This window comes from Ananas comosus, linkage group 17 (assembly GCF_001540865.1).
Source record: "Ananas comosus cultivar F153 linkage group 17, ASM154086v1, whole genome shotgun sequence".
Classification (NCBI taxonomy): domain Eukaryota; kingdom Viridiplantae; phylum Streptophyta; class Magnoliopsida; order Poales; family Bromeliaceae; genus Ananas; species Ananas comosus.
This window is the reverse complement of record NC_033637.1, coordinates 5,517,524-5,535,457: the sequence shown is the minus strand read 5'-3', so window position 1 is coordinate 5,535,457 and position 17,934 is coordinate 5,517,524. Positions and strand designations below refer to the sequence as shown.

General features: G+C 36.4%; 1 protein-coding gene across 1 annotated transcript; it reads left to right on the top strand.

Annotated features, from left to right (window-relative positions):
• Window positions 645-4,345, top strand: LOC109723434 (F-box/kelch-repeat protein At1g67480-like). Its single transcript, XM_020251790.1, has 3 exons — window positions 645-734; window positions 2,181-2,735; window positions 3,584-4,345. Exons 2-3 carry the CDS (start codon window positions 2,269-2,271, stop codon window positions 4,209-4,211), a joined length of 1,095 nt encoding a protein of 364 aa, XP_020107379.1. The 5' UTR covers window positions 645-734; window positions 2,181-2,268; the 3' UTR covers window positions 4,212-4,345.

Sequence of the window (17,934 nt, the reverse complement as noted above, 5' to 3'; positions counted from 1 at the left end):
TGCACAAAGTCAAGAATGAGTGCCATATGAAACTTGGAAATCTCTCTCGCATTTTGTATAACTACAAAATTATTTTGTTAAACTTCAAGCATCCAATTAAAGACACTGTTGCTTGACTTTCTTGAATTGCTGAATTCGTTACACAAATTACGTTTTTCCAGATGCCTGTTAACTTCTTGCTTAAAACAAAAATTGAACCCACTGCTAACTGATGCATGAGTTGGTGATCTTCACATTCTTTTATAAATTTTAATTTTTTCAACTGAATAATCTTAGTTAATTTAAATCAAAGAAATTACTCACGTAAGCCAATTTAATAAACTAAAGCAATTTTTAACGAGCATAACTAAATTTATTAACTTTAATCATGTTAAGTAGATAAAATTAAAATAATTGATGATAAATAGCTAATACACCATTAAATTTGATAAAAAGTTTTAGTTTAACAAACTAATAGCTAAGATAAAGTATAAAAAAAAATCAATTAGAAAAATAAATTTAAGGCGCCTTTTGAAAATAGTCTATAGTTAAAGGGCCTTAGTATACTTTTCTAGTCTTGAATTAATTGAATGTTGATGCGTTCCTTACCTGGCAAATTTATCCGCTCTCTCTCTCTCTCTCTCTCTTCAAATCGTTCCCTTTAAATTTCCCTCTCCACATTCCCCATTTTCTCTCTCACCTCTCCCTCTCTCTCTCTCTATCTCTCTCTACTCCACAAAGGAAATCTATTGAAGGTACCCAACACTCTCTTCTTCTACATAATCTTTTCATCTCTCTCCTCAGCATATTCTTTTCATCTTTCTCATATGCTACCATAAGCTTAGGATAGAGTTTTTCCCATTCTCTCGGTTTTTTGGATCAATATTCTAATTGTCTAACATCTTCAAAAGTTGTGCTTATAACATCAATTTGTTGCCACACTGCAATGTTCAATTTCTCTCAAAGTTAGTTTCCTTTTGAGGAAAAAAATGTATGGAGATTTTTTAGATAGAACCCTCTCCACCCGTTTGGATATCCCTGAAAATGCAGTATAGTTAAACTATTTTATACCCATTAAAAAAGTATTCTATGAAGCTCAAGCCTTATCAAATTCCACCATTTTTTGATAAGCTTATCAATTTGATAAGGTTTGGAGTGGATAGAATGGATAACCACCACCATTCTATCCACTCCAACCTAAGATAAAAATTCCACCATTCTAGAGTCTCCTCCCTTTCCCCCAACCCCAAGCCTTATCAAATTTTAAATTTTAAATTTTAAATTTATAACTTTACAATTTGAATTTAGATTTCCAATTTTAAATTTAAATTTTATATTTTATATTTTATATTTTTAAATATTATAAATTTCAAATTTCAAATTATCAAAATTTTTAATTTTTAATTTTTAATTCTTAATTTAAAATTTTTCGTTATCAATTTTCAAATTTTAAACTTTAAAATTGTTAATTCTAAAATTATAAATTTAGATTCTATATTTCAAAATTTTAAATTTTAAATTTTAAATTCCAAATTTCAAATTTAAATTTTAAATTCAAATTGTTAAATTTCAAATTTTAAATTTTAAATTTAGATTTTCTATTTAAAATTTTAAAATTTTAAATTTTTATTTTTAAGTTTTAAATTTTCATCGGTAGAAATCCAGTGGAATTGTACAATATGCATCCAAACAGTTTAAGAAATAAAGCCGTAGACTTTTTTAGAGTTATATAATTTTCTACCTAAACCAAAACTACAAAACATAAACTCTTAACATCTAAACAGAGCCTCAACTGTTTTACTTTTAATTCACACGTACTCAACTTTTAATTCTTTTAATTTGAGTCATTTCAATTGACTAAATTAGAGATTTTGTGAAAATTTAATTATTCTGAATGGTCTCCATACATTTTATATAACCTTTCCTTTTTTATGTACAACTTTCATGTATTCTGTTATGATATGATCATAAGTTGGTTTGTTTGATAAATTGAAGGAACATTATGTTTATTCTAGCTCACTATATGCAAAAAGATCCTTTTTTTCTTTTTTAATCTATTATTCAATTTATTCAATATCAACATGTTGGAGCATCCTTTGAAGCTGTTGTCTCTTAAAATTCCTACAAGTAATGGATATCGCTAATTCTCTCGCCAAAATCACAACAATTAGCATATTTACACAGTTTGTTTCTCTCTTTAGTTTCCGAAGAAATCAAGAAGGAATAATTACATCCAATCCACGAAGACAATTTTGCCGGATTACGAACGTGCTTCCTGTCAGCAACAAAATGCTGAAAAATTCTTCTGCTCAGCTGAAACTTCCCAAAGTGACTAAAATCCAAGCACAAGAAGAGTTAAATACTCCTTTAATTCCCGGTCTAAACGACGATGTGGCGAAGTTATGCCTTGCAAGTGTTCCTCGGCATTGTTTCCCTCTTATGGGTGCTGTCTGCAAGAGTTGGAGGTCATTCATCCAAAGCGAGGAGTTGATTGCAGCGCGGAAGGAGGCTGGGAAGAGTGAAGAGTGGATTTATGTCTTAACTGCTGACGCAAAACTCGATGAGCAACGTTGGCAGGTCTTGGATCGCTATGGAGAAGCTCGCGGTGTCGTACCGCCGATGCCTGGCCCAGAGAAAGCTGGTTACGGAGTAGTTGTTCTCGATGGCAAGTTTTTGGTCGTCGGTGGCTATTGTGTTGATTTTGGTAAAGAATGCGTCTCGGATTTTGTTTATCAATATGATTCTCGGCTCAACAGGTATACATTGTGTTATTTGTTCAAAATTTAACATCTTTCTTTCATGTAGACCATTTTTCATGTTATCAAATAATCCCAGGGTAGCGAAATTGCTTAAACTGCAATATTCATGCACATTAGCGACTAGAGTCGGTAAACTCATGCAGAAATATAGAAGAATAATAGTATAGTATTGTCAATCTTATGCGACAATTCTATCTGTTCTTCCACCACTCTAGATTTGATCTGCCGACTTGATTGAATCTTGGGTCTCATTTATGATTATGTGTAGTTCTTCCTCTTCAAAAAAGACTGTTTAGTTCTTACTCACTTGGGCATGTTACGCTTAGATGAAATCGCAGATTATTTCAGGAAATTTGTTGATTCTATTTGATGAAACTGCAGCTTAAGGAAAAGATTGATTTTCACATATGAATCCATTAATTTGAGTGCAAAATTTGTTAAAACTAGCTAGTTTTGAGCACTTGGTATAACATTTAGACCTGCCGATCGCAAGCATCATTCGTTAATTTGCATCAAAGATTTTTAAAAAGCAATAGATAGTTTCTCCAAACTTTAGTCCTCAATTCAATGAAATCTAGTATGTCGGTTTCAAGTTAGTCCTTTGACAGCAGAAGCAATTCTGTCAATTCGATAGGAAAAAACTATAAAACTAATTTGAAAACATTTTAGCACGCTGGGGCATGACGGCACAGGAGTGGCACTCCTTCGTGCTACGGCACTGCAATATTGCTTGAAAACATCTCTTTCAATACCTCGAATCTTCTCGATAACCTCAAGGATATTTCCAGCCAAAGGACTACAATTTGTTTGAAGATAGTGTTATCTAAATGTTTCCTTTGTTGCAGATGGAGCCAGCTGGCTAGAATGAACATTGCTCGCTGTGACTTCGCGTGTGCAGAGGTTGACGGTCTAGTATACGCCATCGGCGGCCATGGACCGAATGGCAATAGTCTATCGAGTGTCGAAGTTTATACACCAGAGAAGAATCAGTGGACCTTAATCGAAAGCCTAAGAAGACCGAGGTGGGGCTGCTTCGCATTCAGCTTCCAGGGTGAAGTCTACGTCATGGGCGGCCGTTCCAGCTTCACGATCGGCAATTCACGCCTCGTGGACGTGTACAACCCTAAAAACCGCATGTGGCGTGAGCTCAAGAACGGTTGCGTGATGGTCACAGCACACGCGGTACTCAACAAGAGTCTTTTCTGCACGGAGTGGAGGAACCAAAGGAGGCTCGCGGTGTTCAGTCCTGATGACAGTTCTTGGAGGAAGGTCCTCATTCCGGTTAACGGGAGTTTGAGTATGAATTTCTGCTTCGGGATTCTTGATGGGAAGCTTGTGCTTTTTCCGAACGAAGAACAATCCTTGTGCCAGACATTGCTTTATGATCCGGATGCTGCACCCGGGTCGGAATGGCACGCATCGACCCTTAAGCCTTCTGGTATGTGCCTATGTAGTGTGACTATTAGGGTGTGAAGGTTAATATGGATTTGCCATAATTTTATTCCTTCAGTAGAAGTAGGATGTATAGTTTCCTTTCTTTTCTTTCCGGTCAACAAATGTGAAATCCACTAATTCCTGTATTCTTCTTTATATGTGCTGATGATGTTCTTCTGAGTGTGTTTTGTAGTTCACTACATAGAATGAATTTTTCAGACATTTTTAGATGCAATCTTGAAATTGAGGTGACTGACATGACTGTCAGACATGAACATGATCTGATAAGCCTAAATTGCCTCAATTTCTGAGCAGTGTGAGATGCAAAAAGTGAAACAAAATTAGAACCATAGAAAATTATTGTTACATCAATACAAACATATGCAAGCATATGTAACTTTTTGAAGTTACTGAGAATTCTGATTTAGAGGGACAGATCAGAAAAGAACCTGCAACAGCTAAACAAGAGATGTAAATATTGTTGGAAATAAATCTGCAATGTTGGAGTCAGCTAACTCTTTGATATTAAAGGTCCACATGTATAAGATATTAAAAGGATTTGAACCAATCCAAAAGCTTAAAAATTTAGAGTATCCTATTTCAAATGGTTAATAAGTTGACTAAATGGAGATTCCCTCCACATCATATGCAGGTAATGATTTTATTTTCTATTCAATATCAGACTATTATTCTTAAGACTCGTAGAAAACTTTAAAAGTATTACAAAAAAATTGCACCAAGAGTCCCTGAACTTTTAGCCAACATTTTCACTTTGGTCCTCAAAATTTATATTAAGCATTTAACACCTAATTTTTTTAAGGTATTTCCATTTAACCATTATCCTCAATACCAGTTAAGAGTAATGATTTGAACGCCATGGCACGGAGTCGTGTCGGAAATATACCGGCACGGTACAACACAGCACCGATCACAAAAGAATCATCTGTGCCGACACATAATAGCATGAAATATTTATTTTCTTTAGCAACAAAATATTCTATTGGTTTATTATGCATTTTTATCAAATCTTTTGAACTTTGTTGGGAAAATTACTTACTAATTTAAAGAATAGTGTTTTGAACTGTGCCATCGACACGGAAGGCGATATTGTGCCGATATCTTATTGGCGCGATACGACATGGTAGATACGTACACTGAATGCATCCATGCATCCGTGCACCAAGATTTATCCTCAATTCCATGTTATATTTATTTTATACCAATATTTGGGTTGAGTGCAATGAAGTTGCAATTTGGTAGGGAGCTCTAGAATCCAACCAATCCAAATTCATTTTGGGCCCTAAACTTTACCATATTTAATTGTTTCAATACCTTAATTAAGAATTTCTACGAATATCACAATTGATGGGGGCCCATGGCCATTGTGGGCCTACACATAGCTCAATCCCTGCGAAGGGCAGATCGCTTACTATAGAGTATAGACTGCGGATGTCAATAGATACGGATACCCGAGATTTTATTCAAACGTAAATCTGAACTTGAACGGGGCTAGTTTAATCGATGCTAAACGAGTATGATTTTGGTTAAGAGTATAAAATGTAAAAATCCGGTGAATTTGGATTCGGATATGCCTTTTATCTATGTCCGACCTGACTCGAACCAACTTGAACCAGTTTTATATTATATAGCATTAAAAAAATTTTAAATTTGTACTTTAAAAATTTAGAATTGAGTACTTTATTTTTAAAAATTTGGTGAAGAGAATCGATTGCTTTTGGTCTGTTTCGGTTTCGGTTTCGGTTTCGGTTTTTTATTTTGATTTTTTTTTATTGGAAAATTTTGAATATAGTATTTAATTAACTCAATATCAGTTAGAGAAACTGTTCAAGAATAAAGAAATATAATAACCAGGTCAAATCATATTATTAAATTTTGATTGTTAAATACATTCCTATACTTTCAAAACAATCAAATCAATGTTTAGAAATACAAAAAAAAAAATAATAATATTTAATTATTTATGCAGAAGTTCTATTATCAAAAATAAATTATAAATGTGCAGCCAATCTAGTTGGCTCGTGTCCGACTCGCATTCGGCTTGATATTTGGCTCGCTCGAGTTCGGCTCGAAATAAAATAAGCCGAGTTTGAACAGAAAAAAATACTCACAATTTTTTTCAAGCCGAGGTTGAATATTAGTGGGCTTATAGGCTTTAATTATATGTATTTAAAGTTTAGGTTATTGGACATAGTTACTGCCTACAAAACCAAACCAGCTAATCATATTCTAATTGCTCTCTTCCTTTCACTTGCTCGCAGAGTCGTTTTTCTCTAAACTTTTTTAAATATTATAATATCGTATTTCATATATTTATTTTGTATGTTGAACTATTACATATTTTTTGTATCAAATTTTAGATAATATTGTATAAAAATTAAATTATAGATTGCATGATGTTAAGAGTTCCAAATGGCTTGTTTAGGACGGGAGCTGGGTCGACTCAAAGTTAGGCTCGCTCGAACTCGACTCGAATTAATTTCAATCTAAATTTGAGCCTAAATTTAAGTTCAAAATTAATTTTAAATTAAGTTTGAATAAGATAAGCTCGTTCAAGCTCAGCTGGGGTTTCCAACCCCAAACCAAAACCTACCACGTTGCATGGTGTTGGTGAGAGGCTTGTCGTTCGCTGGCCTTGTTGCAATAAATGCCTTTCCATACCAATGAATGAATGTTTTGCATGTGCATTTTTTCAGTTATCAATTCTTACTAGATCTTGGATTAATTACAAAATAATAATATAAGGTGGTAGGATAAGGTGTGGCTCTTGGGAACTCCAAGGGACGCTTCTTCATTCGCCTTTAAAAATAAAAAATAAAAATGAAAAAACAAAAAATGATTAGGCCGGTGATGCTGACACCTGTCTCTGTCCCCGTCTCCTAACCTCAGTGATAGATTATCCACTATTAAGACTTTCTTAAGTTATTGTAATTTTGAAATTACTTTTGCTCGATTTGTATAAAAATTCTATTAATTTTATATTTTTATAAAATTAAGGTACATTTGAATTAAAACATAATGCTATTAATAGTACCGAGTCATTAGTGCTATTAAATTTTGGACTCTTGGATAACAAAATATGTGATTATGATGACAATAATCTCTTATTAGAGTTTAATGATTGATTAGTGGAATAGAATGATCTAAGAAGTAGAAATGGTAAAAATGGTAGATCTAATGACAGAAATTTTGGCAGCACGAAGTGTTTGGTGCTGTTGATAGCATTATACCCTGACTTGGTATTAGGACTTGCTTAGATTTGTAATTGATTTCTTAGTGGGATAAAAAATAATATTTAAATCTATTGAAGATAAATTGAGATTTAAATATTAATTAGAGTATAAATTTAACTAGATTAGAATTAATATTTTAAATCTATTAGAAATAAATTAAAATAAATTTAGATATTAATTAAAGTCAAAATTCTATTATACTAGAATTGGGGTACATCTTTGGTTAAGCATTATATATAATGCATGGGGCCTAATTAGCCTTGCTGTGATCGAGGAGAGAGTACGGCCAGAAAAGCCTTGAGTGGTAGTACGGCTGAAAGGTGAGTCCGAACCGGAAAGAGTTTGGGCCAAGTTGGATATACCTAGTGCACGGGTGTGTCCATAAGTGAGTAGTATTTTAAATTTATAGAAGACGAAAGAAAAATATGAGAGATTTAAAAAAAGGACTCGGATTGTAGTTACTTTATTGCAGAAGCGGAGTCATGTGTAATCTTCTCTTATTTAATAAATTTTATTTTATCTGCATATTTTATGTTTGGTTGTTTTCTCTCTATTAGCTTTTAGTGATGAGACGGATTTATAGTAAAAATTCGATTTGACGCTTCCGTTGCGGAATCCCAACAATCAGTAACGGATCCACAATAGTTAATATTGGAGTGGGTTGCAGATTCACAAAATTCGGTACGAGGCGAGTACCGGATTTTCAATAATTGGTATCAGAGCTTAAGGTTACCGATCTGCGGGAGAGATCGACGGAGATAGCCAGAAAATTCGAAATTGAGAAGTTCGACGGCAAGAACAATTCGGATTATGGCAAATTAAAGTATGGGCAATCTTCGTACAACAAGAGTTATGGCAAGAAGACCATAAGCGTGGAGGAGATCACGGCGGCGCTTCTCTCGAACGAGATGCGGAAGATGACTTAGGAGTCCGGCTCGCAGAGTCGGGATACTGCTTTGGTGGTGAGAGCGAAGAAGGAGGCGATAGTATTGGCAACCGGAGATCGATAGAAAAAGCCGCTATTCGAGGTGAAGTGCTTCTACTGTTATTGAAAAGGGCATATAAAGTGCAACTGTCGAAAATTTCAAAATAATCTGAAGGAGTTAAAGCAACAAAAGGAGAAAACTGTCGTGAACTAGGATGAGACGGTATCAGTGATGACGCAAGCGGCAGAGTCGGAGACGATCGATTCTAATGTGCTATATGTGGCAACCAGAGGTGCGAAAATTTCGGATGATGCGTGGGTGCTTGATTTGGCGTGTTTCTTTTACGTCTGCCCGGAAGAGTCTTTTGCCACTTATGAAGTGATCAAGTGTGGAAAAGCTCTAATGGGGAATGAGACGGTATGCAAAGTTATGGGAGTCGGCATAATAAAGATCAGGATGCACGATGGGGTCGTGAGGACGCTGACGGTTGTAGGGCATGTTCCTGGTTTGAAGCGAAATTTGATCTCACTAGGCGCGTTGGATTCGAAGGGTTGCAATTTCTCGGCTTCAGGTAGAGCTATGAGGGTCTGAAAGCGAGATCGGATAATGTACGAGGCGAATAAGCAGGGGAACCTATACATTATGAACGGTAGCATAGTCAGAATAGGAGCAAAGGTAGTTTGGGTTCCAAAAGTTCACGGAGGTGCAATCGCTCGAGGCGGAGTGACGAATGTGACAACATCAAGCGGAGGAGAGAAGCTCAAGATGGAACTTGCATGGTGAGCTCGACGTAGCGGTTTAAGACTACAAATCCAACCAAGATAGAGAATATTAGGATTTGGTTAGATTTGTAGTTAATTTTTTAATTGGATAAAAATTAATATTTAAATCTGTTGGAGATAAATTAAGATTTAAATATTAATTAGAGTATAAATCTAATTAGATTAGGATTAATATTTAAATCTATTAGAGATAAATTAAGATAGATTTAGATATTAAGTAAAATCGAAATTCCTTTGTACTAGGATTTGGATACATGTTTGGTTTAGCATTATATATAGTGCATTGAGGCTAATTTGCCTAGAGGCTGTGACGAGAGACTACGGCCAGGAAAAGCTCTTCAGTGGTAGTACGGCTGAAAGGTGAGTCTGTACCAAGGAGAGTTTGGGCCAAGTTGGATGCACCTAGTGCACGGGTGCATCCATGAGTGAGTAGTCTTTTAAGTTTATAGAAGACGAGAGAAAGATATGAGAGATTCAAAAAGAGGGATCGGGTTGTAATTACTTTGTTGCAGAAGATAAGTCAAGTGTAATCTTCTCTTATTTAATGAATCTTATTTTATCCGCATATTTTCTATTTGGTTGTTTTCTCTCTTTTATGACTGTATCAACTTTGCTGAATAGACGGGTTTATGATAAAAATCCGATTAGATGCTTCCGTTGCGAAATCCCAATAATTGGTACCGGATCTACAACAGTCGATATCGGAGTGGACTGCGGATTCACAAAATCCGGTACCGGGACGAGTACTAGATTCCTAACACTTGATATATTTTTTATTTGCGTATTCATTCTAAATTTTTAATAAATTAATCAAATCATTCTTATTTCCCTTTTTTTTCCCTTTTCTCTCTTTTTTTGTTTTTTTTTCTCTCTTCGTCTTCTTCCTTTTATGTCAGTTTTTCATCTCTGGCTTTCTCTCCCTCCTCCACAACACTCATGTTGGCATCACACTCCTCTCCTCTACCTCGCCCGTACCTCCACTGATGCCGATGTGGCGATAATGGGAGCTCGGATACAGCACAAATTGTGAAAGTACCACAGGATTTGAGGACGATTGGATAGCATGTTGAGGCGGGGACGACGACTACGAAGTATACGGTGGAGGAGGCAGCAGGTGAGGGAAAGGGCACTGTAGTAGAAGAAGATGCACAGAATGAAAGAAAAAGAAGAAGAAAGAAGAAAAATGAAAGAAAGGGGAGGAAGCCACCACGCTACTATTTAAGACTAAATTTCACTATTTGAAACTAAGTTGCACTATTTGTGCAACTTTCCAAATAGTATAATTTAGTCTCAAATTGTATAACTTATTCTTTAATAGTATAACTTATGTGTTTTTAAGGTGCAATTTAGTCTTAAATAGTTTCAAGTGCCGCAATTTAGTCTTAAAAGGTATAATTTAATATCAAATAGTGCAAATTAGCCTCAAATGGTGCAACTCCATTTTTTCTAGCCTTTTTCAAAGCGGCTGTAGCACATGATGCCTTTCCATAGAAGAAAATTATTTTTTCTATTTCTTTTCTTTTCGCTTTTTCTTCTTCTTTTTCTTCCACTCTTTGCGTCCTCTCCTGCTATAGTGCCCCTTCCCCGCCTTCTACATGCCTATTCCATCACATGCTCCAGACCTGTGGCCTCTGTCTCGACATGCTTGCTCATCATCCTGAAATCCTGCTACGTCCTTGCCATCATCTCCATCCATGGCCATACTCTTCGTTGTATCCAAGCCTGCATCGTTGGTGTCAGCAAGATAAGGGAGAGGAGCACAGCATTGGCATATGAGTGGTAGAGAAGGAGGAGGATGAGTAGAGTGATAAAGTAGGAGAAGAAAGAGTGGAGGAGGAAAAGAAACAAAAAAAAAAAGAGAGAGAAAAGAAGAAAGAAGAATGAGGATAATTTGTTCAGCTTATTAAAAACTCATATCTAATTTGTAAAAATAAAGAAAAAATGACATATGTTTACAAAAATACAAAACTATTAGATTTTTTATGCAAATCGACCTTTATTTTTATTTCTTTTAAAAGATCTCAGCATTCAAAATTTACTAAAATATTATATGATGTTAATAAAATAGTTTAGTTTATTTTAAAAAATAACTTAAAGTTGTGTTCTCACATTTCATTATTAATTAAACCTTTGATTTCATATTAATTCTTTGGAAACCTAGGCATCTATGAGTTGCAACGCTTTTCTAACGTGTCTATTTTAAATTCCAAGTTTCTTTAATCCTATAACTCACAACATGTGAATTAATGTTATATAACCTATGGTTTAATACTGTTGTAACCTATAGGCCTAAAGTGCCTATAAAGTGAATGCTTTTCTATTCACTTCTACACACAACACAATAACGAAAAAATAACACAACAAAGAAAAACAAAAAGCTATCTTTATACTACTTGTGAGAGAGAGAAGGCTAAAGAAAGGTGTTTTTTTGGTGGAGTTTTGGGTTTATCTACTTGTGCAGAGTTGGTAAAGCCACACGACGAGGGTCGAGCCGTTGTATCCTGGAAGGGATAAGCTAATATTCTGCTGCATCGGTTCAAAAGTTTTGCCAATCGTAGAAGGCTTGAATCTCCTTAAAGAGAGCGAGATTTTCGTGTCTTGGCTTGATCGACTCGTTGACACTTTTTATATTATTTTGTAGCTAACCTCTATTTTTTGAATATATACACCATCAATTTTAAAGAGATTCAAAGATGAAAGTTACACGCGAAAAGCTCAACGATACTGCCGGAGATCTCAACAAGCCCTTCCGCTTCAACGGAAGCCATTTCAAGAGGTGAAAAGTAAAAGTGTTATTCTTCCTCAATCTACTTAATGTTGCATACATCCTCATAGAGAAGAATCCAAGGAAAACAAATACTGACGATATGAACAAAGACGAACTTTTCGAACACTATGAGAAAACTGAAAAATACGAGAAGTGTTGGCTTAAATGGGCTAGCATCTTGCCCTGTGGCGGGAGGCCATGTGGGCTGAGTTATGTTCGAAATGGCGTGAGGCTGGGTTGGGCCGAGTCATGTTCGAAGTGGCGTGAGGCCAGGTGGGCCGAGTCATAATCGAGACCCGTGGGCGCTGTTTTTGTACGCTTTAAGTGAATTGGTTGCGTATTTTTAACAGCTCGAGCTTTTGGGATTAATGGTTAGCGCCAACGATCCGACAAGTGGTATCAGAGCCAGAGGTCACGAGTTCGATTCCTGCATGCTGCAAATGTGTGCAAGTGCTGGAGGGGGGATTGTTGACTTAAATGGGCCAGCATCCTGCCCTATGGCGGGAGGCCATGTGGGNCTCTCTCTCTCTCCTCCCTCTGTTCTCTCTCTCCCTCTCTCTCTCGCGCGAGGCACCCGCAAAACGCGGGGAGCCCGCTGCAGGGCGGGGGTTCGCTGCGGAGGCGACGCGTGGCGGGTTGAGGGTTCGCCTTTTATTATTTGTATAGATAACCTATGGTTTAATACTGTTGTAACCTATAGGCCTAAAGTGCCTATAAAGAGAATGCTTTTCTATTCACTTGAAGCAAAAGAGAACGATGTTAGAGCCACTAAAGTAAACTTAGTAGAGCCATTTGTGGCGATGATGATAGGCATATGCTTAGTGGAGAATGCTGAAGGATGGTGGGTAGACTCTGGTACCAACAGGCATGTCTGCCATGATAAAACTTGGTTTCAAACATATAATCCCTATGAAAAACAAAAAAATATTATGCTTGGTGATCCACCATATTTGACTAAAATCCTCTACCAACTACTATTAACTTGTCGAATAAATAGAAGTGAAGTACCAAACAAAATACATATAAACCAGACCTAAGGCTATGTTTGCGAACATTATAAAAGTGGAGTATTTATGTTTTTTTTTTCTCAGAAAATTATTTGGATGGTTTTTACATTACAAAACACAATAAAACAACCTGCTATGGATTTGCCCCCTGACGAGGAAGTCTGGGGTGCCTTAAGCCGAATTCCCTGACCGTTGACTCGGTCAAACATATTCCCTTAGGAAGCGCGTGAGGAGTAGAACGGCTACCGATAATGACCTTCAGAGTTTGCGCCCACAAATAAATCAAGCGATTCGTCTAATAAGATATCAGATCAGCCGAGTTCACAGGCTACATAATGACTTCGGTTCGACTGAAGAGCCGAATGGTGTTGATATATATATATATATATATATATATATAGTTGAGCTAGAATACTATCGATAGCAAATGGGCTCCGTTGCCATCCATTTGTTTTNAATTTTGGGACAAAATAGAAAAGCGTAAAGTAAGAGTAGAACATCTTAACCATTCATCTCCTCTCTCTCTCTTTTAACTCTTTCTTTAAAAATGAATTATCTTTTTAGTAAAATACTTAGAGGAATTCAAATACTCTAAATATAAAGTTTTTTCGTATAGAATAATATTGTTTTGAACAAGTGCTATACTTTTGAAAAAAAAAAAAAAAAGCTCTAAAATAAATCTTGAGCTTTCAAACAGGCCCTAAGCAGCTCTTTAGGATTTGATTATTTCATTTAATTTTTTTCGGGCAAAAATTATCAACTTCATGATGAGCTATTGGATTTAATCTTCTAAATAAAATAAAATAAAATATATGGTCGAAATCAAAAAGGTTCTAAGAGTGCAAATTCGTATCGGAATCTGAATAGATTATGTGCTACCTTAGTAATTAAAAATAGAGAAATTCCAAGAATTATTTATAAAAGTGACTAGTTAAGGAGAGGGCTCCAACTAGTAGTTCTTTTTTTAAGTTTAAAAGTGCTGTTTTGTTAGTTTAATTTTGTGAATACTCTCATCAAGTGACAACCAAAAGGATTGAAAATATCTTGATTGATATGTTACCTTTGCCCTATCATGTTTGATTATAAAAAAAAATAAGACTACAATAATACAAATTTATAAGTGGAGTCCCTTATGATACACGAAAGATCATTAATCTACTATAATAATGTTGACATCAAAATACATTAAAAAAAGAAAATGAAGAAAGAGTATATATATCCCTGTTGCAAATAATATTATTTTACTGAACATTGTGGCCTTTTTTTTGTTCCAATATTTGCCTCTTTGATTAGAGGCTGTTCGTAAGTTATTATAGTCTAATTCACACATTTTTAAATAGTAGGTATGAAGATTTTCCTTTTTAAAGACTATATTACTGATCGTCTCTAGTACAAGAGATAAAGGGCTTGATGTCACGTCCCGGATTTCACGTTCTCCGGGCATGCCGACAAATCCGCCATATACAAAGAAATTTTTCCTGTATATGAAGCGATAGCTGTACCTGTAAAACATACAATATTACGACCAATAGTATAGAGCTGCAAGAAGATAAAGATATCAAGGTAGAAAAAGATAGTTCACTATACATACAACATCTAGTACACAAAAACTCGCCCAGCGAGATACAGTTAAGGTATGTATATGAACTCAAAAACCACACTACCTGAAGCGGGTAATCCTCTAACTCGGCGACTCGTCGGGTAGGGCTCTAGCTCGCAATACCCTTACCACGATCTGCCTTAGAAGATGCAGCAGCCGGAACCGAAGGCTCTGCAAAAACAGTGGTAACAACTGGGCGTGAGAACTACTGTAAACACAAGTAGTCCTCAATGGGTACCGCCCTCAACAACGTCGGTCCACCCACTAAGGCTACAAAAGGGAGCAAGAATAGTAGGAAATGCTGGAAGAAGATCTACAGGTACAAGCCACTACACTATCATGCTCTACTCTAACCAACTGTAGTAAATGTCAATCATGACCCGATCTCACTAGGACTGTAAGCCTACCCATCCCGCCGGTTGCGACTATACAGCTACCTCCACACTAAGCGGTCCGTAGAAAGCAAGTCCAACCTGCACGAACGACACCAACGCGAAAGCATAACGCCCGTCTCCGGAGTGGCACTCGTGGGAGCTACCCAATCGAGTATGCAGCGTATCTCTGTCGAGCTCAATCAGGCTCTCACAAGCTAAAGTCAAGTAATATGGTCCAACTGGTCTAACAACCAACAGGTCACGTGATCTCGGCACAATCTGACGCCAAAACGGCGATATGGGTCCACCTTCAACCCCGACGACACCCAACAGTCCGGAACAATCTGAACGCTACTGTAAAAATACACTCGGCATCCCAGCACGAGCGTAACTGAAATCTAAACTTTCTGGGGTATCCACCACACTGATACTGCGGCGATACAAAATAACAACGGCTCCTAGAGCTAAATCAGATAGTTTAAACATATGATAGGTTTGAATCGCAGGTTTTCTCCTAAGTCATATCCAAGTCCGACATGTGCAAGTAGATATAGGCAAACGACAAGGCTCCAATTCAGATTTTATGAACAACTATACTAAATCGACAAATTGAGCAATTGCAATATACAACATACTACCTCACACACATGTCGACTATATAAATGCACTTAGAAGCTAAACCGACGTTTAACCCACCTCGATAGCTAATCCCAATCCGGCACGACATCGAGAACGGTGGAATCGCACCCTCGCCCGGCCTCCTCGCGATACTACGACGACGAACGTACACTCGAACGGCACCGCGGCGCGACGTCGGCAAAACTCCAACACCACCCGATCTCCTCCTCCGCACGTACGGCCAAGCTCAAGAGAGAGAGAGAGAGCACAGTTAGAACATCTCTTCTCTGCTTCTCTCTATCCTATATAGGAGGGAAAATGGGTGGGTGAAAACAACGAGAGAAGAAAAGACCAAAAAGCCCCTTACCTACCCTGGTGTACCGGTACACGGGCAGTTGTACCGGTACAAATGGCAACCCGAGAGCAGTTGTATAAAATCCTGGCGAAGTGTACCGGTACGCCCCTGCTGGTTGTACCGGTACAGAAAGTGTACCGATACGCCTTGATGGTTGTACAGGTACAACAAGCAGAAAATCTGCAATTTGCAGATTTTCAAAGCTAAGTCCTGCTTTCGCGTCCCCGCTGAGTCTGTTTTGCTTCTATTTCGCGCCAACACGACTCGGACTTGTCCCGACACTCTCCAGAGCTGTCGACAAGCCTCAACAGTTGTACACCAGGAATACCACACTTGATATTGGTAGGGTGGAAACGAGCCGAGCTCGAGCGAGCTTACCTCAGCTCAAGCTTGGCTTGAAATTAATTTCGAGCCTAAATTTAGGCTCAACCTTGGCTTGAAATTAATTCGAGACGAGCTCGAGCGAGCCAAACTTCGAGTCGAGCAAGCTCGAGCCCTACACGAGCTGCTTGAAATTCTTAATATCGTGCAATCTATAGTTTAATGTTTATAAAACATTATCTAAAATTTGATATAAAAAATATCTAATAGTTTAACATACAAAATGAATGTATGAAATACAATATTATAATACTATAAAAATTAGGAAAAGCGACTCTGCGAGGAAGTAAAAAAGAAAGAAAGAGAGCAATTAAAGTAGGATTTTGCTAGTTTGGTTTTGTGGGCCCAATAATCTAAATTCTATATACATATAATTAAAATACATAATATATATTATTTTATATAATTAAAATATATATTATATATAATTATATATATAGAGAGTTTGGCTACTATATGTACTTTTATTAGTATAAACCCCTTTATACTCATAAGTTTTCGACCGTTAGATCTATTCTTTTGACCATTTTCATCCGTTAAATCATACTATTCAACGAACCACCCACTCNAACGAGTAGTCTAAAAATGAACTACTGAAAATAAAAATTTTATAAAAAAATGATGATAAAAATATCATCAGATTTGAATTGTTTTACACCATTAAATTAACAAACGTATCACGTAGATCATTAAAATTATCAATTTTAAGACCTTTTGATCACTAGCAATGTCGAAAAATTATGAAATATAGTTTCCAAATACTTTTAATAGTGTAGATCAAGTCTAACGGAGCCGATAGGTGATTTGAAAGCCGCATCATTGAAAACAACGTGGTAGCACAGAGACATGGTAGCACGGAGACCTATATATATATATACATATATACATATATATATATACATATATATATATACATATATATATATATATATATATAGTGGTTCGCTATATACATACTTTTATGAGTATAAACCCCTTTATACTCATAAGTTTTCGATCGTTAGATCTATCCTTTTGAACATTTCCATCCATTAAATCATACTATTCAACGAACCACCCACTCAATCTTAGGGGACCACTATGATTCTAATCGTACATCCAACGGTTGAAAATTTATAAGTACAAAAGGGTCTATATTTATAAGAGTATAGTAGCCCGAGTCTATATATATAGAATTGGATTACTATACTATTAATAGTACAAACCGCTTGCTATTAGGTTTTCGGCCCTTAGATGAAGGGATGTGCGGTCAGGATGATGGTAGCCCCCTAGGGTTGAGTGGGTGGCTAGTTGAATGGTATGATCTAACAAATGAAAATGGTCAAAGGGACAGATTTAACAGCAGAAAACTCGATAGCACCAAATGTTTGGTACTATCAATAGTATAATAGCCGAACTCTATATATATATAGAGGCAGATCTAATGGCAGAAAACTCAATAGTACAAAGCGCTTCGTACTATGGTTAGTATATATATACTATGGTAGCCGGACTATATATATAGAGAGAGAGAGAGTCCGGCTACTATATTATCAATAGTACTAAATGTTTGGTGCTATCGAATTTTGTGCCGTTAGATTATATTATTTAACTAACCACTCACTCAACCCTAGGGGATCACTATCATTCTAGCCGCACACCTCTTCATCCAAAGGCCGAAAACCTAATAGCAAGTGGTTGGTATTATTAATATATAGTATA

Bases quoted from the DNA above. Each gene is read 5' to 3' on its own strand.
- LOC109723434 (XM_020251790.1), top strand. From the start codon at position 2,269: ATGCTGAAAAATTCTTCTGCTCAGCTGAAACTTCCCAAAGTGACTAAA. The intron at 2,736-3,583 runs GTATACATTGTG...CCTTTGTTGCAG, and splicing joins TATGATTCTCGGCTCAACAG to ATGGAGCCAGCTGGCTAGAA.